This window comes from Diadema antillarum, unplaced genomic scaffold (genome assembly GCF_040938485.1).
Source record: "Diadema antillarum isolate AM-2024a unplaced genomic scaffold, OU_Dant_1.0 seq00002133_RagTag, whole genome shotgun sequence".
Lineage (NCBI taxonomy): Eukaryota > Metazoa > Echinodermata > Echinoidea > Diadematoida > Diadematidae > Diadema > Diadema antillarum.
Window position 1 is genome coordinate 54,297 of NW_027272773.1, and position 27,908 is coordinate 82,204.

General features: G+C 38.3%; 2 protein-coding genes across 4 annotated transcripts; one reads left to right on the plus strand and one right to left on the minus strand.

The window, feature by feature from the left end:
* On the plus strand, positions 1-27,908 carry LOC139714020 (UPF0587 protein v1g245604-like). 3 transcript variants are annotated; one of them, XM_071625748.1, is made up of 7 exons: positions 1-49; positions 2,065-2,148; positions 3,347-3,403; positions 5,744-5,825; positions 18,972-19,081; positions 21,939-22,004; positions 27,482-27,908. In XM_071625748.1, the coding sequence occupies exons 1-7, from the start codon at positions 44-46 to the stop codon at positions 27,557-27,559; spliced, it is 483 nt and encodes a 160-aa protein (XP_071481849.1). In that variant the 5' UTR covers positions 1-43; the 3' UTR covers positions 27,560-27,908. The 3 variants fall into 3 exon arrangements, with proteins under 3 accessions (XP_071481849.1, XP_071481850.1, XP_071481848.1); XM_071625749.1 differs by lacking the exon at positions 27,482-27,908 and adding an exon at positions 21,588-21,636 and having other exon boundaries at positions 21,939-22,005; XM_071625747.1 differs by lacking the exon at positions 27,482-27,908 and having other exon boundaries at positions 21,939-22,221.
* On the minus strand, positions 22,656-23,815 carry LOC139714017 (tigger transposable element-derived protein 4-like). Its single transcript, XM_071625742.1, has 2 exons — positions 23,390-23,815; positions 22,656-23,312 (listed from the first exon to the last, which is right to left on the minus strand). Exons 1-2 carry the CDS (start codon positions 23,813-23,815, stop codon positions 22,656-22,658), a joined length of 1,083 nt encoding a protein of 360 aa, XP_071481843.1.

The following is a 27,908-nucleotide window of genomic DNA, read 5'->3' on the forward strand; positions in this document are numbered from 1 at the left end:
CTTCGACTGGTGGACTGGGCTGGGTAGCATACGTGCTCACACAATGGTGGTAAGCATCTTGTTATTGGTGTTAGAAATTACCTAATAACAAAAGTTTAACAGTTGTAAATAGCTGTCTAAAATATGTCTTTAGTTGCTGAAAGGTCAATGCATGCCTTTTTAGTTTATGAGATCTTGCCTGCTAATGAAATCTCGGTGGCCAATTATACTGTCCAGTTTATTACGGTTAGTCCCAAATATCGGCGACGGTGTTGGTACGACTGCATACTGCTCTTCGCATATGATGAACTTCAGTCCAGTGCGCAATGTATTTTGCCATGGTGCTTTTGTTGCTGCTGTAAGCTGTATTCACTAGGGTTGTGATAAAAGGGTCATTCCTGCACAGGAGACCCTTACCTTGATATTCATCTTAAAAGTAAAACTCTTGTCAACAGCCCACATCACAGCCACACAAGCACAGTTAGCTGCCAAGAGAGAAGAAAAAAAGTATACATTTTTAGAGTCTATGGAGAGTATCTGAGTTAGTGGGAGATGCTATACTGTAGATGAGTCATGATGAAAGAAGGGGTCACATAATTATACGCTCTATCATGCACTATACTGGATTATAGAAAGACAATAAAGTTTACTGAATTATCCAGAGTGCACCGTTTGTTTCACTGAAGCCACAGGCCGAGGCGAAATAAAGCTATTTAAACAGCATGAGGGATAATTGTAACCCTTCACATCAAAAGCAGTCATAAGTCAGATTCTTCTAATTTTCTGTTACGATATTTTAGTGACTCCGAGTTAGTCCAGTCTGTAGGCTTTAATTTGATGCATAGATTAATCCATTAAAGGTGTGCTTTACATCCAGAGTCCAGAGATATTTCAAATTGAACGTGGCGAACATTAATTGGTATTTTGTGACAAGAAAATACAGAGAAAATCGCTATTAAAGTTTGCTCTTGGTTTCTATTTTGTTCTGAAATGGTCCACCATATGGGACGGAGAATATTGCATACATAAACTCCTTAGCAACGATAAATGTCTTTGGACCGTTACTTATAAAAATTCACACAATGCATCGTAATATATAATTACTTCATACTCGTAGATTTTCAGAAAGACTAGAGCAGGATTTCTGTCTTAATTAGCATTTTAAAAAATTTGCAGCTAAACTGTTTGCCAGAAGAGATCATCAAGAGGCAAAACTGTTCAGGAGGAGGCGTTTGTCGCTGCACCTGTTGAGGCAGAATTTGAAGGAGAAGGAGCACAAATTTTCGAACAAGAAGAAGAGATAAAGACAGAAGAGAAGAAAGCACCAAAGCAGCTACCCACAATGCGAAGAAAGAGAGACTGCACATGATGCTAACAGAGGAGGAAGAAGAGGACATGGTAGAATTTTGAAGAATATGAAATCATCTACAACATGAAGATGACGGACTGTAAAACCAACTACATCAAGAAAAAGCCTTGAAAAGATCAGCACGTCTTTGCTTAATGAATTGCTGCAGAAGAACCATGAGTTGAGGAGCCTCTCTGAGGCCCACAGTATCTCTTTGGTTCTGCATGCTCATTAGTTGACTGACTGAGGATTGACTGTTGAATTTGGGTACATCAGGGCACATCAAGCACTTTTCAGCTCTCTGGACAGGGGAACAGCATGATAAGATCGTACAGACTGGATAACATTGGCAACATCGCACTGACAGTGTAGTTACATCATTCTAACTGCAGCAGCAGAGATTTTAATGTCTCATTCCCTATTATCGTAGTATAAGAGCATAGCAAGCATGTCTTAGTGATAAATACAGCGTTTTTAGAGCATTCTAACATCGTACTGTGTCCAGATCGCTCATGTTTTACCTGATCCTTAATGATCTGAGAAAATTGTCAAATCGTGGCGAGAACGACTTTGACAGAAGAACATTTAAAATCGTGTTTCAAAACATTTTCAAGGGGTGAAGTCATAGATTTCAAAGATGTCCGGTTCCTGTTTGGCAACTGAAATGTCAGTTGCCAAGATTGGCATGTTTTCAAAAGTGGGACTGATAAAATCATCCTGTCTTCTACTGTATGTAGCGCATTGGATTGCAGATAAAGGCCAATCTGGAGAATGTGACAAATCTTGGTCCAGATGGGGATGACTTCCGCTGGTATATGAAGGTGAGTGGCACATTGTGGTAAATTCAAACTTTAATTAACAAAGTTTGCTTTTGCTGTCGTCACGTTTCGATTATGGCTTGTAACTTTTGCTCAGTAGGACTGTTGGCAACCAAACTTTGGTGGTAGATGTCTCTTGGGGAGTTGAAGATCACCACAAGGTCAAAGGTCACAAATGGGTCAATGAACTTTTAGGGGTGATTGTTAAGTTACAAAGCTCTTGTACTAACACTTTGCCTTGATTCCACTTTATAACTAATCAAAGTTAGATTTTTACAAATGTGTTGTGGTACATTTGTGGACGATACACATTTTGGCACTTGCGTTTTGTGATGTATTGGTGTATGGGGAAAGTGTGAAAGTTTGTGGTAGTATTTATCAGCTGATGAGGTGCAGGATTCAACCCTTTCAAAACATGCATAGGAAAAATGAAGATTTTTTGCAGGTTTTAGAATTCGCACTAGCCGAAAGTAACACAAAATCTGTGATAATATATGCAAATAATGTGTGTAGTGATGAATGGGGAAATTGTTTTGTTTTCTTTTTGCAGGGATTGATGTAGTTTTACAATGAGCTGAATATATCAAGAGTGCACTCAAATTGTTACAGACAATTGAAACATCCAGTTGGAAAGAAGAAGTGTAAATCAAAAGAAAAAAATTTCAACTTATGTGCCAGGCTGGCCCAGTGCATTGAAATATGCAGCTTAACTGAGAAGTATCTCTCCAATAGTTTATGTCCATATTGTCTTGATTGCGGTTGATTATGGACCAGGTGGTGCCTGGATGTGAAATAAAGAAAACAACCTGTGAGAAGGCAAACCCAATGTTAAACATTGAAGGATGAGATGAAGAAAACGGTGACATAACATACTCCTGTTGAGTTCTTATTAAAGCATGATCTACCAGTGTCTTGCAGGCCTATGAGTCCTAGGAGTGATTGGCATGATTTTAAACTATACGAAGAGCCAAATGCTCAAAAACAGCCTCCTTCTCTATTCATTACTCTCATTGTTTGAGAGTCAAATGTTTCACAATCAATGCAGCACAACAGCTGGATTTTAGAGTTTTGTTTTTCTCTTTTTCATAGAAGAAAAATCCAAGTTATCGCCTTTTGATTTTGTTTGCTTGTTTTTTTCAGGTGGGGCAAACAAATGAGTTTTACCTATTTGTATTTACTTTTTGTTCTTTGTAAACACCAGCTCCAGTGTGGACAGTGTGGAGAAGTGACAGATACATGGCAATATGTTTCACTGCTGGTGAGTAGGACACTCTTTAAAGGACAAGTCCACCTTCATATACATTAGGATTGAGAGAATGCAGCAATACTAGTAGAACACATCAGTGAAATTTTGAGGAAAATCGGACAATCCGTTCAAAAGTTATGAATATTTTAAGTATCTGCGCAGTCACTGCTGGATGAGAAGACTACTACAGTGTATGATGTCACATGCGTACAACTATACACGTTGTATAAGGAAAATAAAAAGAGAATTTCACAAAACTTTACTTTTTGAATAAAGTGCACATTTCTTCGACTTGCTACTGACATATGTTAAGGGTAATATTATTCCCCCTGCCTTCTGAAAGAGAGAAGTCAAGTGTTCTTTTGTTATGCGAGAAAAATGGAAATATGTTGAATTTTCTTTATTCTTTCTTTATATCGTTGTACTCATATGACATCACAAGCTTACTTAGTCTTTCATCCAGCTGTGACTGAGCAGAAACTTCAAAAATTCGTAGCTTTTGAACGGATTGTCCGATTTTCCTCAAATTCTCACTGATGTGTTCTACTAATATTGCTGCATTCACTCAACCCACATGTCTATGAAGGTGAACTTGTCCTTTAAGGACATATCATTGTAGAGAGAATGTTCTTTCATTGAAAGCACAAACACAACCAACAGCTCTATAAAAAGGTCCAAAGAAGTCAAATACTTATCATGAATGTTACAATGTATGACAGTGCAAATGATGCTAAGTGACTGAATATGGATTCTTCCAGGCTTATCAAAATATGTATTGTGTTCAAATGGCTTTGATGTAACTGGCTCAGTACAGTACTCTTTTGTTATTTTCTCATGAATTGTCAACAATTCAGCTTTCCATTTGAAAACATTTCTCTGTGTGACTCTGCTCAAGATACATTCAGAGCTAGGCTGATACTATGAGTTAGTACAATGTACATTGATGACAATCAAGTTTGTCCATGGCGGATCCAGGGGTGCCCCCTTTGGAGCCTGGGGAAGGGGGTCCAAATGGGGGCCTAAATTGTACACTTTAATCTCCTTCTTGAAAACCCAATGATGGATTTTCACCAAACCTGCCAGGTTGAGGTAGCATTTCTAGGGGAGAAGGTTCTCAATTTATTCAAATGCTGGTAATGGGCACCAAACCTCTCGAAATTAATGACTCTTCTCATCTTTTCTAGAACCAAAAGTGACAGAGCTAAGTTAATTATTGTTATTGTTATCACCGTTCTTATATAGCGCATAATACATTTGGAAAGGTATCTGCGCTTTAGAGAAGAGTAAATGCTATGCTAAGCTGTGAGCTAGTACATTGATGACTGTAGTTAAAAGTTTGTTCATGGGTAATCTAGGGATTCCTCCCTTAGAGTGGGGGGGGGGGTCCAAATAGGGCATAAATTGTACATTTTCATCTTCTTCTTTAGAATGCATGGTCAAATTTTCACCAAAGTTTGCAGGTGTTATCGCTTAGGTAATAGAATATATCATGGATATTTGTACAGATATACTGTACAGATACCATTCTCCACCTGGATGCCCCTGGAGCACAAGTCCGTGATGGGGGGGGGGGGGGATGAGGGATGGGGGAGACAGACTAAACCCTCAAATTAAGAAATCCTTACAGATCTTCTCTCAAGCTGTAAGTACTAAGCAAAGGTAGTGCTGTGTGTAATATAGATTAGTGACTCTAGTTTCGAGTTGGTTTGTTGCAGATTGGGGGAATGAGCCGGGGGGGGGGGGGGGGGGGGGGGGGGGGGGGGGGGAGGGTTGTAGTCTGCAAGAATGCATGGAAGGTGAACTTGCGATACTCAGGTGAGCACATGACCCCCAGGTCTCTTGTTTTATTAACCACAGAATCCAGAATCCAGTTTATGATGGATTTTTTTTTTTTTTTAAGTAGGGGTCTAGAGATGTTATTTCTCATTGAAATCAGTGCTTGATATAGTGAAATTAGGCATACACAGATCTGTTTTGAAAGGGAGTGAAAATGAGTAATTTTCTCTATTTGGTAATCTTTGTTTTTCTGTTGAATCAAGAGCAATATCATGAATTTTCTCTTTTGTGTACAAAGAACAGTGCAAACCAAAAATAAACAAAACAAACAAAATGTACTACTGAAAGAATATCAGTGTCGTTCAAAGGAGACAGTGTATATAGCTGTCCATACTGTCATCTTCTTGAAAGTATGAGTGTAATCCACAAGAGACATCCATGTATAATGGTGTTGTCTGTAGTATTTTGTTTTGTTCTGTTTTGTTCGTGTGAGTTTTATACATGTGACGGTCCATGATTGAATCATTTTTGTTCTCTCTCTCATTTGCTTTCCTTTGTTACATATGTGGTGTACAGGAAAGTTCTCCTCTCAAGGGCGGACGGGGTAATGCCAGCTTGGTGTCCAAGTGTAAGCTGTGTAAGAAGGAAAACTCAATAGGTGAGGAAAAATTTTGCATCTTATTTCTACTGCTACAATGTCTGTGTGTGTAATGGTGGATGGAACATCAATGTGCCTCAATTTCAGGTGATAAACTCAGAGTCTTTGATAAGCCATTATCCTCAGGACTGGTGAGATCAGATTAGTTCTTAATGGGATGCCAACTAGGAGAGGTGCTGTCTTTGTACACTGGTGTCTGGTCATTGTTAACTTTCAAATTAGGAATCATATCTTTTTTTTTCTTCTTTTAATCGTCTTCTAAATTTTACTATCAGCACTATTTCAGCAAAACTGTCAAAATACAGTAAGACTTCGATTATTTGGCCACATCGGGACTGGTGGATGTACCAGTGGACTGACTTCCTTAGTTTTTGAGTATGTGACTTGAGGTTTGTCACATGTGACCAATATAAATTTCAGATGTGCAAAATACATCCAGCAATGTTGAACAATGCATTGCCATGGTAACAGCACTTTTTCAATAAAAAGCAAACAAAAATATTTTAGATTGTGCTAAGTCTCTCAGTTTTTATGTAATTGGCTTGAAATGTGGCAGACATAACTGCTATAGTTCGTTGATGTGCAAATTGTGTCTTTTGTCATTGACAAACAATGTGTTGCCATGGTAACAGCGTATTTTGTATGAAAATCATATAAAAATATTTTGGATTTAGCTAACTCAAAATTTGGCACATGTGACCGCTATGATATGAAGCTGTGGAAACTTAGTCTTTCATCATTGTCAAACAATGTGTTGCCATGATAATTTTTCTAAAATAAAAAATACACAAAAATATTGTGGATTTGGCTAACTGAGTTTTCGATCATTTGAATTGAGATTTGGCACATTTGACCACTGTAATTTTAAGATGTGCAAAATACATCTTTTGTCAGGATTGAACGATGCATTGCCATGGTAGCCATTTTTTAAAGCAGTAAAAAAAAAAAGTGGATTGAGCTACTGTATAAGCTCTTATTTTTGCGAGGGTTTAATTTTCGCAAATTTCGCGAATCACAGTTGGATCGCGAATTTAACAACACGCGAAAATGACTCCATGTGCTGTGTTAGTAGAGCATTAACGTAAGCATCGGCGTCGATTCGCGAAACAACATCTCGCGAAAATGTCTATGACTTCATCATTCGCGAAAATATCTGTACGCGAAAATAACAGCGTATACAGTAATTCCCTCAGTTTTTCAGCATTTAACTTGAAATTTGGCCCATGTGACTGCTATAATATCTTAATGTGCAAACTTATCTTTCATCAGTGTAAAACAATTTGTTGCCTTGGTAACAGCATTTTTTTTAATGAATATCATACAAATTATCAGGGGATTTAGTTCACTCACTGAGTGTTTGAGCATTTGACTTGAGATTTGGCACATGTGACAAACATAGTTTGTAAACATAGTCTGTACTCAATGTTGAACAATGCATTGCTATGGTAAGCAATCCATTTTTTCAACAAAAAAAATATACAAAATATTGTGGATTGAGCTCACTCCCTCAGTTTTAGGTAGGGTTATTAATCACATTCAGTGATAGTTCTAGTTTAACATCTTATGATGCAAGAGATATTGCTATTAAAGATGAGACTTGGTATTAACATGAAATGCTGATTCAGTAGAACAGGAGCTATCATTAAAGCATACAGCTACGTTTAAACAATACCACAGAATCCAATGTTACTTCTTTTTCTACAGAATTTGGTGGTATGTCAATTATATTATGGCTGTGGTTCCCTCATTGATAGGCAAAACCTCTTCTGAATCGCAATAGTCCTTTAGTCACTTTTGGGCTGATCTTTTATTGTATACACAGAAATTTTGGGGGTACATTAATATAGCATATTTCATGCTACATTTGGCTAGCGCAAATTCTAAAACCTGCTAAAATATCTTCACAACTTTCTCTGCATATGTTGAATGGGTTGAAAATTGTGCAGTGCAAATTGAAGAACCCACAAATTTGTTTTTGAGCTACTCAGCGTGAAAAAGAGAAAGAAATAATAGCGCAAAATATTGAAATTTACAGTATTTGTGCAAATGTCTTTGTTGTTGAGCCCACCAGAGGTGAGGGGAGACTAAGGGATCACCTGCGGCGTCCGTCCGTCCATCGTCCCTCCGTCCATCCGTGTCCGTCTGTCGTCCGTCCGTAATGCTACAAAAACTTGAATAACTCTCTACTTAGGACTTCAATTTCAATCAAACTTGGAGGGAAGAGTGGTTTTACAAAGTTACACATTTTAGCACACATGAAGGTCATCTCAAGGTCAAAGGTCACAGGCAGAGGTCAATGAACTTTAAGACCCAATATTAAGTTTTTACAGTGCGTTTCCATTATGGCTCATAACTTTTGATGTATCCCTTGGGGAGTTGAAGTTCATCACAAGGTCAAAGGGCACAGACGTATGTCAACGAACTTTTAGGGCCCAATGTTAAGTTTTTACGGCGCGTTTCGATTATGGCTCATAACTTTTGATCCCTATGTCCATTTGTGACCAAACTTGGCTGGTAAATGTCCCTTGGGGAGTTGAAGGGCAATACAAGGTCAAAGGTCATAGGCGGGGTCAATGAACTTCCGGGGGCTAGAAATCATTAATTTCTTCTACGCGAATGGGTGAGACACATTTTGGCACTTGCCTTGTTTACCATTCCAATACAAATCCAAATATTCTACCGTAAAAGGCATTATTTACCATTTGCAGATGAAACAAAAACCCATAGATAGTGCTTCAAAATTGTTCTAAAATGTGAGTTAGGGATAGAGACAACCATTGTAGAGATTTGAATCATTATGATTACTGTTAAGTATTGTTATATATTCAAAATGTGAACAATAGTTTTAATAAAAATGTTTCTAGACTTAACAGTCTACAGTTATGGTTTAGTGAGCAAAATAGTGATATCTCCTTATATTTCAGGCTTTATTGCACAATTTTTACATGGTAGGATGTTTTGTGATACAACTGACCTTCACATATACTGCATCAAATGTGATATCCTGAACATTTCTTAAATCACTGTTCCCAGTGGTAAACAGTATCAGAATTTTGTCAGTCTGTTTTTCACAAAAATATTTTATCAAAAAAGAATTAAGTAATATTAGAGAATTAGCAGAATTTGAGCTGTTGGATTTGAAGAGGTACAAAAGAATTTTTAAGGTGTTCAAACATTTGATAGGTACAAATTGTATATTGTCAAGAAATGCCATGTAAAATTTGTATGTATATCCCATGCACGAAGAAATTTCGGGTTAAATACTTCCCATATTGATATAAAAACTTTAATACCCAAGTAAAAAGAAAAAGTAGAAAGGGGATGAAAGCAATCTGTTTGATATCTTACTATTTTTGTGGGGGCACTGTGGCATAGTGGACAAGACTCCCGACTCCGGATCGGAGGACCTGAATTCGAATCCCGTCCAGTGCTTACGTCCTTGGACAAAAGGTTTTTACCCACCATGTCCCTCTCGACCCAGGTGTATAAATGGGTACCTGGCAACATTAGGGTCATAATAATGACAGGGCCCTCTGGTAGACCAGTGGCAACACTAAAGAGGTTACCCTGGGTAAATAAGACATTATTATTATTATTATTATTATTATTATTATTATTATTATTATCATTATAAGTATAATTATTTAAAAAATGAAAATAAAATGTGTTTCATGCCTGATGGGTATTTCTGAGAAAAGCAGTGAGGAAGGACTTGAAATGATTTTACCAATACTGCGGGTGCATTATGGGAGACCAGGGGGGCATTTCATGAAGGAACTTGTCGGATGAAATATCTGACAAGTCTCTTTTATCCGACAAGTTTTGAGAAATTCTTTAGTCTGATTGGCTGATTCCTCTGAACTTGTCGGATATAATTGACTTGTCGGACATTTTATCCGACAAGTTCCTTTAGGAAATGCCCCCCAGATCTCAGTTGTATGCCTGATCTTCACATACCAAGATATAGATACCTTGTTTTTTCATATGCAAATACATACCAAGGTAGGCAATTTTTGGCCATGGGGAATTCACTCATTATTAGCGCATTTTAGGATAGTTATGGGTCATTGTGATCAACCAGTTCACCAACTGTTCAGCAGGGCAGAGCAGTATTTGAATTTTATTCAGTGTTGCCAGATCATTTGAAGCTGCTGCATGCATACACAAGCTAGCACAACAGCAGGCAGGAGTACTTAACCTTTGAAACCAACCCTGGCACATACACATACAAGGGTGCGAAGACAGCTTGTCCACTTGCAACATACGTGCTGAGGCCTTATCAACAGCATGCCGCACCCAGGCCTACAGTATAAATGGTTTGTAGATCATTCTGCCTAGTGATACAGTAGTACATATATGCACTGACTATTACTAGAGGAGATTCTAACTCAGTGCATGCATGACATAGAAATAGATCAGTAAGTGAATGTCCAATGTTTCTGTTGCTGTTGTTTTTTGGCAGCTCAAACAAAAGACTAAATATAAAAAAAAGAGAAATGTCGCTATGGCGACTGGCATGCCTCCACCATAATGCATCGTTCTCCTAATAGGTCTATAGTACAATGTCTTGACAATGTGTGATGCCAGTTTCACATAATTGGCAAAATATCTAAATGACAAGTTTGTCAGAAATGTGTTGAATGTTCACTTTCCTTCAACTAGGTTTATTTGGTTGAATGACTATATCTTCTGTTAAAGAGTGCAGGTATTTTGGGATTTGAGGATTTTTTACTTGACTTTTGACCCTTTTTATAAATTCATGCATTGAGTAATTTTCAAGGTATAGAGAAAAGGTGTAATTTCAGTATTAAATGATAAAATATTAGCTTTTTAGCCATTTTTACCCTTGACCTTTGACCCTATGACCTTAAAATTCCCAAGAGAATCACTGTCAGGTAGAACATGCGTAAATATGTACTACGTTTCATGATTTGGAGACATCTAATCTCAGCATCTGACTTACCAACCTGTGCCTAGTCCCAGCTGTGTGCTTTTTATGCCTCCGCCAACGAAGTGGCCGGAGGCATTATGTTTTCGGGTCGTCCGTCCGTCTGTCCGTCCGTCCGTACGTCCGTCCCGTTTTGTTTTTGTCGATATCTCAAGAACCGTGAGGTGGTTTTGCATCAAACTTGGTATGAGGGTATATCCTGGGGGGATGATACTTTCTTGGGATTTTAGGGTCACGGGGTCAAAGGTCACAGGTTATTTTGTGAAAAAAAGGTTGAAATTTCATGTTTTTCTCCATATCTCGCAAATGGTTCAAGGTATCTTCATGGAACTTAGTATATATGCATGTACCGATGGGCAGTGATTATCTAGGGAAGTTGGGGGTCATGGGTCAAAGGTCAGGGGGTCAAAGGTCAAGGTCAACTCCTCAAAATATCACTACTTTCCTTATATTTATGCAATGCCTGAAGGTTTTTTTTTCCTTGATGTATGCATGTATAACCCAATATATATTCTGTGGGAAGTTTCCTGCCAAAAGGTCAAAGGTCAAGTGAAAGTGCTAAATTGCACTTCTTCCTCCATATCTCAAAAGTAACTCAAGGTATTATCATGAAACTTACATATTTATGCATGTTCTACCTAACAGTGATTCTCTTTGGAACTGTGAGGTCAAAGGTCAAAGGCCAGGTTTAGATAATACTATTTTACCATTTGATACTGAAATTATAGGGCCTACTTTTTCTCAATACCTTGAAAATTACTCAATGCATAAACTTATAAAAGGGTCAAAAGTCAAGTAAAAATCATCAGTTCCCCCAAATACCTGCACTCTGACGTTTTAATCATTCATCCAATTGAACCTAGTTGAAGGAAAGTGAACATTCAACACATTTCTGACAAACTTGTCATTTTAATATTTTGCCAATTGTGTGAAACTGTTATCACACATTGTCAAGACATTGTACTATAGACCTATTAGGAGAACCATGCATTATGGCGGAGGCATACACCAATCGCCGTAGCGACATTTCTAGTTTGTTACTACATTGGATCATTGTGTACATGCATATATAATACTGACACCAAGCTGTTTTGTCTACATGCTGTTGACTGTTCATTGGAATCGTGCAATATATGCTTAGCTGTGGATTACCGTTTGCTGCTTATCTAGACAAAAACTAAGTGGACTTGGAGATATCAATCTCATCATCGGACTTTACCAACCCGTGCCTAGTCCCAGCTACAGTTGTATGTACTTTTTTGTCACCACATTGGATTACTGTATGTATGCATTATACCGACACCTACTCTTTTCTCTTAACACTCTTGACTGCTGAATGTTCATTTCCTCACACGTGCATGTTTTCTATGGTTACTGTCTACCTCTTTGAAGTTTGGGACTAGCATAAACATGCCAATGAAGGAGAAGTCTAGTGCCTGTGATTCTGTGAATGTCAGTGAACTATGTGGAAACTCTGACTTCATGAGAAACATTGAGGAACTTGTGCACAAGATAGTTCAAAAGACAATTGAGGATGCGAAAGCCAAGCTTGAAGTTGCTTTGGAGAGGAGCCAGAGGAAGCTCAGTGAGCTCATTGAGCGCAATGTGTCAACTCTCCATGACATCCAAGTTACCATTGACACCAAGTTTGCTGAGTTACAACATTTGCAGTCAACAATAGATGCTCATGAGGAGAAAATAACAGGATGGAAGCCAGCCTCAACAACCTGGAACAATACTCAAGGCGCAACAACATCCGAGTCCTTGGGATGGCAGAGAAGGATGGCGAAGATACTGATCAGATCGTGTGCGGACTCGCCCAGGAGTTGGGTCTACAGCTGTCAGCACAATAGCGACCGTTCTCACAGAGTTGGGAAACCACCTGCTCTACAGAACCGGTATGCTGACGCCCTACGCTCAGGTGCTTCAAGGTCGCAGCCTCCTCATGTCCATCCCCCTCACCGACCCATTATTGTCAAGTTCACTTCATACAAGCCAAAACAAGCCTTGATAAAGGAAAGACGGAAACTGAAGGGCACAGGAAAGGTCATCATCGAGGATCTGACATCAACAAATGCTGCACTGCTCAACACGGCACACAAACACCCTAAAACAGTAAATGCTTGGTCTGTTGATGGCAGGATCTTTGTGTCAGTAAGGGACTCCCGGAACAAGGAAAGGAAAAAGCTCATCTCTTGCCTTAGCGACCTCATGAATTTTCTTGTTTACATTGAAATTGTAGAAGTATAAAAAGTAATTTTGATAATATGAATATGTTTTTGGATGGTATTGAAAGGAAGTTCACTGTTATCGGTGTAACTGAAACATGGTTAATAATCCACACAAAATCAAATGTATGATATAGATGGTTATAATTTTATTGTAAATGGAAGAGCTGAAGGTAGGAGAGGTGGTGGAGTAGGCATTTATATAAAAGATGATGTTAATTTTGAAAGAAGATGTGAATTTGATGTAAGTTCAAATGTCATAGAATCTGTTTTTATTGAGATAGTACACTCAACGAAAAATATCATATTGGGAGTGATATATAGACCCCCTGCCTATTCTGTGCAATCTTTTCTTGATGAATTTGTACCAATTTTAGACGCTGTAAATAGAGTGAATAAGATTTTATATTCAGTTGGTGATTACAACGTAAATTTATTGAATGCTCAGTCTTGCCACAATGTCAATGATCTTTTAGATGTATTAATGACATACTCGTTGTCTCCTTTAATTTGCGGTCCCACTCGCATAACAGAAACTACACAAACTCTGATAAATAACATTTTCACAAACGATATTAATGATATTTACTCTGGAATATTTTTGACGGATATTAGTGATCATCTCATTACAAAAAGTGCGGTGACATCCTCCATAGGAAACGAGCGTTTTTAAATGCACCGTGCAGAGCGCACAATCACGTATAGGACATTTACACGGACTCTCGACTTTACGAACTCATACCTCCCAGAATATGTCTTTTTGCTTAAATACACCTGATTTTTATGAAAATCTAGATTTCAAGCTTGCTCTACATACCTCATTTGTCGAGTTTGGTGAAAATTTTACATCGGTACCTTTCGAGTTGAAAATTAGGTGTCATTTCTCACTCAAATGCAATCAGCTCTACGACAACACGCAATTTTACATTGATGGCGCGGTGTGCCAACTTTGAGCCTGAAGGCCATTTTGGAAGGGTTATTTTACTGCCATACTTTTTTTTTTTTTGTACAATGCACCTGCCTAGTGAGTTGCAGCAAATACTCACGTGTATTTATACTGAGTTTGGAGGAATTTCGTGAAACTTCGCCATCGGTACCTTTTCGATATTCATAAACCATGTCAGTTTAGCCCCGAGTGAATAACCCACCAATATGTTCATACACTAAAGCAATTGCGAGGCCCTGCGTGCTTCTCACTTGAATACGCTACGCTGATTGGCTAAATGTCATTGGCCTTACGAGGTCGCATTGGGTCAACGCGTGATCGTGACGTAGCGCGTATGCAATTTCGTGACGTGACAACGTAGGTGCGCGCGTCTTTATTACTATTTAGATTTCATTAATACATTAGCTCAACGTAGCATTTGCGGCGCGTGATTGCATCATGAATATGTATTGTTCTTTAACGCTCAACGCACTGTGATAGGTGGTATGCAAATAACGGATCTACGTCATAGCTCATTATCTGTTTGTCATCGTTTGCGTGTAGACTTTTTGTAATGTTCCAATATTTTCCATAACAAAATACCATGTTATAGATAAAGACAAAGGGAAGTCATATTTTACTGTGCAGGAATATAATGAAAGAAATGTGTTGAAATTTGTACATGATGTTAGTGTTGCTGATTGGACGATGACAAATCAGGATGCAAATATTGCTTATGAATTATTTTAAAGAAAATTCTTGGGTATTTATACGTCATGTTTCCCTGAGAAGAAAATTGTATATAATAGTGCTCATAGGAATAAACCATGGTTTACAAAGGAATTAAAAGAGGATGTGCAAAAAGAAACATGTATTGTATCGGAAATATTTACAAAACAGATCTCAGTATAGACTGAGTGTATATGATAAAACATATCGTAATATTGTTAATAATAAAGTAAAGATTGTTAAGAGGAATTATTATATGAACAAATATACTTCTGCTAATGGAAACATGAAAAGAATGTGGAATGTTATCAATGAATTATTACACAAAAAAAATTGTAATTGTACCTATCCTACCAAGATAATGTGGAATGATCACCCAGTGCAATCCACTGATGATATTTGCAATGTTTTTAACAATTACTTCACTGATATCGGTTTTACTCTTTCATCACAATTTGAGCGTTCAAATGACTTAAAAAAATAGTAACAATGAATGATCACACTGCTTTTTTTCTCCCATTGTTCCAAAAGAAATCATTGAGATTGTAACTTGTTTTAAAAATGGTAAAAGTTCTGGATTTGATGAAAAACAGGCTGATATGATAAAAAAAGTGATTCATGTAATTTGTTATCCACTGAGTGAAATATTCAACTTGTCTATATCTACTGGTGTTGTTCCAGACAAATAAAAACTTGCCAGGTTGGTGCCTATTTATAAGAAAGGGAAGAAAGATGATGTTTCCAATTATCGTCCTATTTCAATATTGCCTGTTTTCTCCAAAGTTTTAGAAAAATGTGTGTATAACAGATTGTCTAATTTTTTAAACGAATGTATATATATAATATCACCATATCAATATGGGTTTAGAAGTGGGCATTCCACATCCCATGCTTTATTCGAATTCGTACATAAGGTTGTTGATGTTTTTGACAGAAAAGAAATTATGGTCGGCTTATTTATTGATTTAAGTAAGGCCTTTGATACAATGGACCATACCATATTGATACAAAAATTATATAATTATGGAATTCGTGGTGTATCATTACAATGGTTTACAAGTTATCTAATCAACAGAAAGCAGTATGTTCAACTAAATGATATACAATCTGAACAGAAAACCTTAAGGTATGGAGTGCCCCAGGGTTCTATCCTTGGACCATTGTTATTCATATTATATGTAAATGATATGTGCAATATTTCAGACAAGCTTGAATTTATTCAGTTTGCTGATGACACAAGTGTGTTCCTGTCCGACTGTAATTCTGATATTTTACAATATATATTTAATCATGAGATAAGTAAACTTATGGAATGATTGCAAGTAAATAAATTGGCATTGAATTTAAATATAACTAATTATATGGTATATTCAAATAAACTCATAAACAAAGATGAAATTGTGATTCATATTAATGAAAATAGAATATTACGTGCCTCTTATGTAAAATTTCTTGGGGTTGGAATTGATGACTGTTTGTCATGGAAGGAACACACTGGTGTCATCTGCAACAAAATATCAAAAAAAAGTATCAGGATTTTAAACAGACTACGGTCATACTCCAGATCTTTATTATTATTATTATATAACACCCTTATTTTACCACATTTGAATTATTGTATTTTAGCATGGGGGAAATCTAGTGAGTATAATATGCAGAGACTGTTTAAATTGCGAAAGCGAGCTATTGGAATAGTCTCGCATTCACCGTATAGGGCGCCTTCTTTGCCAATATTTTCTACTTTGTCTATTTCAACTGTGTATGATATATATTTATTACAGAGTGCAGTATATATGTTCTTATGTTATAATGGTATTTTACCTGTATCATTACTTGGTTATTTTAAACTAAACAGAGATAATCATAATTATGGCACAAGAAATTGTAGAAATTTTTACTTGCCTCAGATTCGAACATCCTCCTACAAAAAGTCAATATTTTTTCAAGGCCCTCAAATCTGGAATTCTATCCACTCTGATGTGAAATTTAAGAAAACCGTGACAAGTTTTAAGAAAGTTTTCAAGCATTTTTTACTTGAAAGGTATTCTGGAAGTTACCAATATCATTTTCAGAATTTTTAAGAGATTAGCATGTTAGGGGTGTGTTTGTGAAAATGGCATCTTGTGTATTGTTAATGTGCTGGTGTATGTTTTTTTGTCAGTGTATGCATGCGTGTGTATGTGTGAGTGTATGTATTATAGAAAGAAGAGACATGACGCTGTATTTACTTTTCCGGGGTTAGTTTTAGATAAGGCCCATTACCTTCTCACTAACCCCTTCACTTGATATCTTTGGTTGTTTGTGTTCGTTTGTTTTTTGTCACATTGTCATGTTATACTTGTCATACCATTATCACATTTTGATGTATGCATGTTTTATTAAGTGAAAATAAATGAAATGAAATGAAATGAAATACCTTGGGGACATTTCATGAAGCATTTTGTCAGACACCTAGTGGTCGGACAAATTTGCTCTCAGCCAATCAGATGCAAGCATTTCCGTAGCTTTTAACATTTTGTCAGATGAAATTTTGTCTGACAAAACACTCCATGAAATCCCCTCTTGAGTCACTTTCGAGATATAAAGAGGAAGAAGTGAAATTTAGCACTTTCACTTGATCTTTGACCTTTTAGCAAGAAACTTCCCAGAGAATGTCTATTGGGTAATACATATGTATACATTAAGTTTCAAGAAAAATCCTGCAGACATTGCATAAATATGAGGGAAAAAGTGAAATTTTGAGGAGTTGACCATGACCCATGATCTTTGATCCATGACCCCCAAATTCTGCAGGTTATCACTGCCACTCAGTTCATGCATATGCACTAAGTTCCATGAAGATACCTTGAACCATTTGCAAGATATGGGGAAAAAAGTGAAATTTTAACATTTTCACTTGACTCTTGACCTTTGGCCTCCTGACCTGAAGCTCTCTCTCTGGAGAATCTTTATTTGGCAGTACATGTATACACTAAGTTTCATGAAAATACCTCAAGGCATTGCATAGATATGGGAGAAAATTTTGAGCATTTGACCTTTTGACCTTTAACCTTGAGCATGTGCACCCAAAAGTTGATAGGCACAACTTAGCCCACTCATACGTCTACACACCAAGTTTCAGTAGAATACCTCAAACAGTTTTTTAGTTACACCGTCCACAAAATTGACTACAGATGGAAGGACGAATGGACGGACGGACAACCCGAAAACATAATGCCTCCAGCGACACTTCGTGGTGGAGGCATAAAAATGTGGGAACTCAAAAATGGTGGGATGGGATGAGAAACACAAATTTTGATAGGTTCATGGTCATTTTGAAAAAAGTAGTAACCAGTAAGAAAAATACAATGGCCAAAATCAGATGCAGGCAAGGATTAGATACCACTTTCTTTTGTTACGTGAACTACAGTAGATTCCCGGTAGAACGAAGTCCTTGGGACCGGCAGTTTTCTTTCATTATATCAAAATTTCGTTATAACCAAACAAATAAACAATAAATGATAATGTGTGTGTACATACTTGTACGCATGCGTGTGAGCGTGTATCAAGCCCCCTGTGGCTGTGCACTAGTCTACATCATGTGAGTAAACACACTCCAAAAGAAAAAGTGAAGGTGCATACATTGTCAGCTTGCGTATCTAGATGCAAGTATTCATTTGCGTATTGATTACATAATACCCTTTCGCAAATATCTGGGTTACGCTATGCAATGCGGAGTATATATGCGTATGCTTGTGTGGGTGTATGAAAATATGTGATGCATGTGCCAAAGTTTTTGCCAAAGGGAGGTGTATGCTGTGTGTGAGGGGTTAAAGTGCCGAATATATTCTGGAGTGTAATTGTATCCGTTTCTATTTGTATTATATGTTTTAATGTCTGACAGTTTTTGATATTATATCTGTGTTTTGGGAATTGAATTATAAAATTTATGAGCAATATGTTCTGTTATGAAATTTATTTTGTTTTTTTCATAAGTAATTTGTATGTGATATAAATAATGTTATGTTGTATTTGGTGTAAACTGCCTCAATTTGGCCTGTCTTGGCTGCCATTGTAGTTGCCTTTTAAACCATTAATAAAATAAAATACAAAATAAAATAAGATAAAAATACATACAGTGGTCAATAATGCGGCCTGAATTTTTACTTTGTTGTAATGTAACCGGAATTTCATTATAACCGTGTTTGTTATAACAGGAGTGCACTGTACTGCACAATATAATAGCTTCTCATGAAAAAAGAATAAGAACTGGGGGAAAAAAGAAATATATGAATGAAGTCTCTTGATACCTTCCTCTGGAATTGCTATGTTGACAGACATTTTGAAGGACTTCATTAAACCATATCGAATGGAGGAGAACAATCAGTTCCAGACTGTGGTAGCATTTGACTGCAGAGGAATGGTCCCTGTGAAATATTCATTCAGGGTATGTGATTTCATTAGTTGCGTTCGGATATTCTCCTAGTGCAGTAGCAGTTCTTTTGTGCCGTAACAAACGATTTTGTGTCATGAGCATTTCTAAGTGCTCCCATACTTGCAGGGCTCTTCTACTAATTCTTTCCATATCTAAATATCAGGGGCATCCCACGAGACCGACACCCACGAGTCATACGGTCCACGAGACCGACTTCAATAATAAGTCCATGAGTCATACAGCCCACGAGTTATACGGCTCAGGAGTCATACAGCCCATGAGTTCGACACTACATTGTACGCACAAAAGGCTCATGAGACCGACACTAAGCAATAAAGGCTCATGAGACCGACACTAAGCAAAGAAAGCCCACGAGACCGACAGTAGGCAAAAAGGCCCACGAGACCGACAGTAGGCAAAAAAGGCCCACGAGACCGTCACTAAGCTAAAAAGGCTCACGAGACCGACACTAAGCAAAGAAAGCCCACGAGACCGACAGCAGGCAAAGAAGGTCCACGAGACCGACAGGATAAACAGCGCCATCTACATGTCAATCACCTGTACAGGGTGTTCCATGAACGGAAAAATAACATACTGGCGGGTGTAATTTCGTCACGCTATCAACTGAAAGATGGTGACCATCTACATAATTATGAACGACATCAAATATGTATTTCTACATACTTCGGGGGGGGGGGGGGCAAGTGTGTCAGGGAGCGACATTGTTATCAAGTACAAAAATAGAATTGTATTCTTCATGCCCCCCCCCCCAAAAAAAAAAAGAAAATAGGAGAACTAGTATTCTTCATCCCCCCCCCCAAAAAAAAAGAGACAAAAAACACAAATGAATTAAAAAGAGGACAAGAACGATGTATGGATTAATTTTAGAGCTTTGATAATGCCATCGTGCTATTTATGGTAGGTTTTCCCATTTTTTAGCTAGAAAATGGACAGGATATAATTTGTACCTCTTCTCTTTCCCGATTCACTAGTTACTTATTCTATTTTAGATATTCTACCCTCCTGCTTTGACGTTTTGCAGTAAGATCTATTTGTGATTTTCTCTGTAACTATAATGTAATGCTACTGATTAAAACGTTTTATATCGCAAGGATTCACCTCAATTTGTGGCTTGTGTTATTCTCCTCCAAACAGTAAATTTTTTCGTGAAAAATTCAATAGCTGTTTCCATGGATGCATCTGTTTTTTCCGAATCCCTAGCACTACCTTAATAGACGATTACGTTTTTTTTTTTATAATTAATACTAAATCAACACCCTCGCAGGTTTACTGTGGAAAGATCTGTTACCCACTTTTATTAAATTAAATGACTGAGCTTCAACCAACCTGGAATTGTAGAGGGCAAGCTTTCGTCCTGCTCCTGAGGACTTTCTCAAGCCTTATGCAGTGGAGTGTTGTCTTGGAGCTTGCCCTCTATAATTCAAGGTTGGTTGAAGCTCAGTCATTTAATTTATCATCATCCCCAGCCGATGAAAGTTTTTAGTATCACACTTTTATTGTATTTTGTTCATTTTTTTTCACTAACACACCCATGCAAACACAATTAAAGATCCTGATCATTTCATGGGGGGGGGGGGGGGGGGGGACTGATGGGGAAACACACTTCCGGAGATGGCAACTCTTCTTTTCCATCTCTAATATCTTCCTATGCTATTATCAGGACACCCTATACAATTTGTTGGTCTATAGGTGGCTCTGTTCATCCTGTCGGTCTCGTGGGCCTTCTTTGCTTAGTGTCGGTCTCGTGAACCTCTTTTGCGTAATGTCGGTCTCGTGAGCCTTGTATGCGTAGCGTTGGTCTCGTGGACCTTTTAAGTGTAGTGTCGGTCTCGTGGGCTTTGCTTGCTTAGTGTCGGTCTCATGAGCCTTATGTGCGTAGTGTCGGTCTCGTGAGCCGTATAACTCCTGGGCTTATTTTACTTGATGTCGAACTCGTGGGCTTTATTTACTTAGTGTCGAACTCGTGGGCTGTATAACTGGTGGGCTGTATGACTTGTGAGCTGTATGACTCGTGGGCTGTATGACTTGTGAGCTGTATAACTTGTGGGCTGTATGACTCGTGGGTGTCGGTCTCGTGACGTGCACCCTAAATAACTGTAAACTTTGAGAAAGTTGTTTACAAAGTCATGGTGTATATTGTCATGCTAGGACTTTAGCACAGCAGTCTGACCTCTGTTATCCAGCTACATGTACTTAGTATGTCAGGACCAGTGCCAGTTGAAATAAGCTATTTGGCTGGATGTGGGAGAAACAATAATATATTTATGAGTACAGGCAGGCTGCCGACCCAGTTGTGGTTACGTAGGCAGTGTACACCACAACAGTAGTGTAATTTATGCTCGGCTACTTAAAATTATAATCATGACATTGAAACATTTTGCTGTAAAATTCGTGACATGTTTCCGTAGAGAATGCCATAGTTGAAATTGTGTGAGTTTTTGTAAAAGCTTTAATTGTGTTTTGTATCTCTTTTCTTTTTTTTCTCCACTGCTCGGAGGTGTAAAGAGAACAGAAAAGTCCAGATAAAAGAGAGCCGGATAATCAAGGTCAGACTGTTTATGTATACCTGTCCAGTTGTACACTGTATATGTATATTTTATCAGTGTATCAAATGTATTAAAGGCTAATGATTAAGCAAGTGTCAATTCTAATTCCCGTACTGTTTGTCTGATTTTGATGAAACCACTACCATCATGTTAGTTCGATTTTACTGTTCATAGTTTGTAATTTATTCAATGAGCCTACTAATGAAAAGAAGTACACAGTAATTTGTTGCTTTGAAGTATCGTTTTAAACAGATTTTTACATTGCTTTCATTCTCCATGCATCTTTACTTGGTTTTCTTTAGAGTGGATTCCAAGCTGAAGGAGTGGATTCCCCAACTAAGTTTGGCGAGATAGACTTACAGTCTGAGGTAAGAAACCTAACATGGGAGAGCAAGTACAGTCAAATCTGTATAGAAAGGACACTCAAGGGACACCATAAAGGTGGCCTTTATAGAGAGATGCCCTTTCTGTAGAAATTCATGGCGGCCATTTTGAATTTAGCGGTACAACTGTATCACTCGCATGTCATTGCAATGTATGACAGAGGTTGTAAACAATACAAAATACAAGTGTACATATACTTTGTTTATTCATCACATTGATTTGGCTACATTACCTGGTAGTAAAGAGCCGATAAGCTACAGACTAATGCATTTCCAACACCACGACAGGGACGTATCTCACGCGGTGTCATGTTAGCCCTGAAAAGGGCTGTTTGGTTTAGGGTAGTGTGCTTACTTCAAGGAGACACTTTCTGCATTGCTTCTCAAACTTTCTTGAAAAAATCCAGCATTGTTGTCTACTTCGCTCGCTGTTGCAATCGACTTTCTGCCAGTGCGATCTCCTCCATCTCACTACCAGCTCTCAAGAAGAGCCTTGCTCCCCTTGCTTAGAGCAAATGCTCTGATATCTGCAATGCATCTGGTGACGTCGTGGTAGCTCTTGAGTTGCAGCGGTTGTGATGACTGAATCTCGGTCTCATCGTCATCATCTTCCTCATCTTCATGCTCGTCGTCAAGTCAATGCTGTAGGTCTTGCACAGATGTAGCCATGGAGTTGTCAGTTGTGGGAAGTTGTGAGTCGACTGTTGCCAGGAAATGTTGAAGGCTTCCCTGCCCGATCTCACATCTCCGGAAGCATTTCTTGATTGTCTCAGGCTCCACCTCATTCCATGACCTACTTATCCACTGGATAGCTTGGAGGACATTGGTGGACTTCATTAGTTCTGGCGCAGTTAGGTCTCTCTCTGCTTCCAATCTATGGAGGATGCTAGTGAGTTGCCGCTTGCGGAACTTCAGCTTTGTTGCCTGAATAATGCCCTGATCCATGGGTTGGGTGACTGAAGTCGTATTTGGAGGTAGGAAGAGCAACTTGATGTTTGTGAGTTGAAGTTTGGGGTGAGATGGGGCATTGTCCAGGATCAGCAAAATCTTCCTGTCTTGTCGTCTCATCTTCGCATCAAGCTTCTTGGCCCACAGTTCGAAGAAGTTGCTGGTCATCCACGCTTTGCGATTAGCATGGTAATCCACAGGAAGGTCTTTGCGGTCTAGTCGTTTGAAGCAGCGTGGATTGATTGACTTGCCAATGACAAGTGGGGTCTTTTTCTCACCCGCGTTTGCACATAGCATCAATGTGAGACGATCTTTGGAGCATTTCCCTCCGGAGCAATCTGCTCCCTTGAAATGTAGGGTGGAATCGATTGAGGCTTTGAAGAAGAGCCCAGTTTCGTCCATATTGTATACATGTGCCTAGCCTGGTAATCACTGCATAATTCAGGAAGCTTGGCCTTCCAGTCATCGATGGTATTTGAATCCACTCCACCATGCTCACTGGACATCTTGCCAAACACGTTGTGGCGTTTCCTAAACGCTACCAGCCAACCGTTCGACGCTTTGAATTCGTTCAACTTCAGTTCAGCTGCTATCTCTGTTGCCTTCAAACGAAATAGAGGCCCACTCACTGGCATCATCCTAGCTGTTGCATCCTTAAACCATTCATATACAGTGGCATTGAGTTCTTCATTTCCAGTCTTCCTCAGTTTCCGTTTCATGTCATGATGAGCATTGTTTTCATATTCCTCAATCCACTCTCGTTTCCTCTTGATGATGTTGGAAATCTGCGTCTTGCCGCATGGGTGTCCCTGTGAAGTCAACGTTTCTGCGATTGCACGAGCACTCATGCATTGTTTTTCATGCATACTGATGACTTCAATTTTCTTATCTAATGAGAGCTGGTTTCTCGGTTTCCTGGGCTAGCTTTTGAAGCCATCGCTGCTAAATTGGCTGTAAAATTGGTGAAATGTGTTCAAATTGAGAGTCTGAATACAGAGGTTTAATGTCTGCTGTCAGTAACATCCATGGGTATCAATAGCAAGGTATGAAGCTTGCGAACTTGCTCATGAGAAATAAAAATGAATTGTGCATGCATTGAATCCACGCAAAACACCATTGATGCACCGAACGTATATGCGTATCCATGGTTACTGCACTGCATCCAGGCAGCTGAATTTGTTCGATCATAGCGCTAAAATCTTTACTACACGTACGTAAGCACGTGCATACGCGCGGCCAGCGGCACACGGCCACAGTGGTAATGTTCACTGATCTCGATGTCGAGATCAGTGGGTAATGTTCAGCAGAAACGATTGACCAACTTTATTCATTTTTATGGCCGTTAAAGTATGATTTTATTAATGTAATAGGTCACTAAAATCATTAAATAATCATAACTGTGTACAAATATTTCATGTTTGATTATCTCATCGCTAATATTTGCAAAACTGTTTTTATAACATAACTTTTATACACTGTATTGTTACAACCCGGTTCTTCCATTCATTCTGTGTAGTACACCGTATACGTATGGATCGCTAGCGTTCTCATTGTGTACAACAATGTGGCGTTCCTCATCCACAAGAACTGGCTAAAAACTAAAGGCTTACTAAAGTGTTTTTTATGCCTCCGCCACGAAGTGGTGCCGGAGGCATTATGTTTTCGGGTTGTCCGTCCGTCCGTCCGTCCGTCCGTCCTTCCGTCCGTTCGTAATGAATTTTGTGGACAGCGTAACTAAAAAACCTTTTGAGGTATCCTATTGAAACTTGACATGTATTTGTATTAGGGGGTGAAGTTGTGCCTATCAACTTTTGGGTGCACATGCTCAAGGTCAAAGGTCAAAAGGTCAAGGTCAAATACGTAAAATTTCACTATTTCCACCATATCTATGCAATGCCAGAAGATATTTTCTTGAAACTTAGTGTATACATGTATTACCTAATTAAGATTCTCTGGTGAAAGTTTGGGGTCATGAGGTCAAAGGTCAAAAGGTCAAGTAAAAATATAAAAATTTCTCTTTTTTTTCTCTGTACCTTGGAAATTGTTCAAGGTATCTTCATTTAAATAGTATATACATGTACTGACTTGCAGTGATTATATAGAGAATTTAGGGCTCATGGGGTCAAAGGTCAGGGGTCAAAGGTCAAGGGCAACACTTCAAAATTTTACTATTTCCCTCATATTTATGCAATGCCAGCAGAATTTTTTTTTTAACACTTGGTGTATGCATGTATAACCTAATAGAGATTCTCTGGAAACTTTTTTTTTTTTTTTTTTTTTGCCTCAAAGGTCAAAAGGTCAAAGATCAGGTGAAAGTGCTGAACTAAGTTTTTCCTCCATATCTCGTAAGTGGCTCAAGTTATCTTGAAACTTACTACATATTTATGCATGTTCTGCCTGACAGTAATTATCCTATGAATTTTAGGGTCAAAGGCCAGATGAAAATGGTAACAATGTACTTTTCAATACAGAAATTGCACTTTTTTTCCATACCTTGAAAATTACTCTGAAATGCATAAACTTATGAATGGGTCAAAGTCAAGTTAAAGTCCTTAAATCCCCAAATACATCCTGTCCTCTTCATCCAATTAAACGTAGGTCAAGGAAGGTGAACATTCAACACATTTGTGACAAACTTGTCATTCTAATATTTTGCCAATTTTGTGGAAATGTAATCACACATTGTCCACATGTACTATAGACCTATTAGGGGAATCATGCATTATGGCGGAGGCGTACCAGTCGCCTTAACGACATTTCTAGTTATGAGTTTGTGATCCATTTTCAAGGCATTTATGGGCATTCTTTCGTAGAGAATAGATGTCTCTTTTATTGAAGCTGTAAATCACGCGACTGAAGAAGCGTAGTGCGTACAGTGGTAAGATTACTGGCTGTTGTGTGCAGATCTAAACTGGTGAAGGGATATCAATCTGGTGACCGCTGGCCGCGTTAGACAGATGGCCGTTGTGTACAATAACAATTGCATGGCTATATTAACCGGGGGACATTTTTGTGGCCGTTATGGGCAGATGGCCGCTCTACAGAGATGACCGCAATTGCAGATTCGACTGTATTTTGAAAAGTAATAAACATGGTATTCAAGAAAGAACAAGGCAAGCAGTCCAGATGGGGTGGTAATTGAAATGATTGATGCTCTAGAGGATGGTTTGAACTATTGACAAACTAACAGATGTCATTATAAAATCCACAAAGATGGAACATTTCCAGAGCATATGCAGACGCTACGCTCCCTCGCAAACCGCCCCCAACCCCCCCCCCCCCTTTATAAAAAGCTAGATCCGCCCCTGATATGGTTCAGTGTATTTTCATTGCGCTGCCCAAGGATGGGTTACTGTTATGTGCTGTCACATTTTGTTGTGTTTGTTTTATTTGTACTCCTGTTTTACTACACCCTGCTAGGTTTTTCATCAGTACCATGATTGCTGTGCTCTCAGCATCCATGTCCATCCCATTTTGTTCATAGTGAACCGAAACATGATTGTCCTGGGTGCCAGGAACATGTTCTGAACATTGCCTTAAAATTGACATTTTCATCTTTTAAATGCATGATCAGAATTTCACAAAACTTGGCTGTGTACATTTCATAGATCTTGTTTGATTTGCTTAGTTCATTATGGGTAGTGGTAGCCTGATTGGGCACATCAGTTGATAATAACAAAGGGATGGGGGGGGGGGGCATTGGGCCTCTTGAGGAAAAATAAAGTCTGTCACCTTTTTCTGTAAACAATTTAATATGTTCTAGGTTGATTTGGTGAGGAATTATCCTTAAGGATGAGGACTGCAGAGTGATTGTAAAGGTGCATATAGATTTCATGGAGATCATTGGGCCAGGCTACTGAGTTCTAAAGCACCATGAATTTTAGCCGTCTTCTCACTGTCAGTAGTAAGAGTTACATGTGTGCATGTAAAAACATGAAATGTGATTTATAGGGCCACTGAGGTGGTCATTTAGATTTAGTTAATGATATGTGTACAATCAAGGGGTACAACAGGGAGGTTGCATTGAAGTTGAATTACGGTAAGCCTCAGTCTCATGTTTATTTCCATGCAGGGATAATTGCATAATCTTGCCAATTTTTTTTTTACCAAACCATTAAATATAGTAGTGGCCTCCTTTTGAATTTAATTCTGATATTGACACAAGTGTATTGCACTTTTTGCTGGATGTGAAGATATCATTAACTATAATGTGTCTAATCATATGATGTAGGAAAAGATGAAAAGGGGAATGACTAGATAGCTGTGCAATTGATGCAATGCCCTTTCATAATTATTGTATAAATGCAGATATGCTGAATAAAGTGCTGCACAAGAAACTTTCTCGAAATGAGATACCCCCTCCCCCCCCCCCCCCCCCCCCCCGAATAAAGGACTATTAATGTTAACTTGTTTACATCTCATGTCAAACAATTTGTGGATTTTTGTGATGATATACTAATTAATATTCCACCACAAGATGATTCATACACTATTTGATTTGTATTTGCTTGCAGGAATGGGCTGACTATGATGAGCACACAAACCAGTCTGTTGGAATATATGAATTGGAGAGCAAATTTACTAATGTATGACGGCAAGTGTCAGACGGAGATGCCTTCTTTGAAATTCATAGACTCCAGGAGTTCTACATTGCTTCTGGTTTTACAAAGAACCACAAGCTTCAAGGACATGGGTCAGGAGTCCGAGATTTCAGTGTCATCAATCTGCCCTTTTTGCTTGAGATGATAGCACCAGAAAACAGGAACTAAAATAATAATGTGTCTAAGTAGTATTGCCATTATAGTGATATTTTGTAATTGACCACCCTGTCTGACATCTCAATCTTATGTGCCTATTCCCTATTGTGAGCTAAACAGTTTGATTTTCCATGTCAAGTTTATCAATCATAATGTGAGCTAAACAATTTAAAGATAATATAAA

What these genes read in the sequence shown, in the direction of transcription:
- LOC139714020 (XM_071625747.1), top strand. An exon ending in GGCAATATGTTTCACTGCTG is followed by an intron (nt 3,404 to 5,743) that starts GTGAGTAGGACA and finishes TGTGGTGTACAG; the next exon opens with GAAAGTTCTCCTCTCAAGGG. An exon ending in CTGTGAAATATTCATTCAGG is followed by an intron (nt 19,082 to 21,938) that starts GTATGTGATTTC and finishes GGTTTTCTTTAG; the next exon opens with AGTGGATTCCAAGCTGAAGG.
- LOC139714017 (XM_071625742.1), bottom strand. Translation starts at nt 23,815, where the DNA reads ATGAGTGCTCGTGCAATCGCAGAAACGTTGACTTCACAGGGACACCCA. An exon ending in AATTATGCAGTGATTACCAG is followed by an intron (nt 23,313 to 23,389) that starts GCTAGGCACATG and finishes CTACATTTCAAG; the next exon opens with GGAGCAGATTGCTCCGGAGG.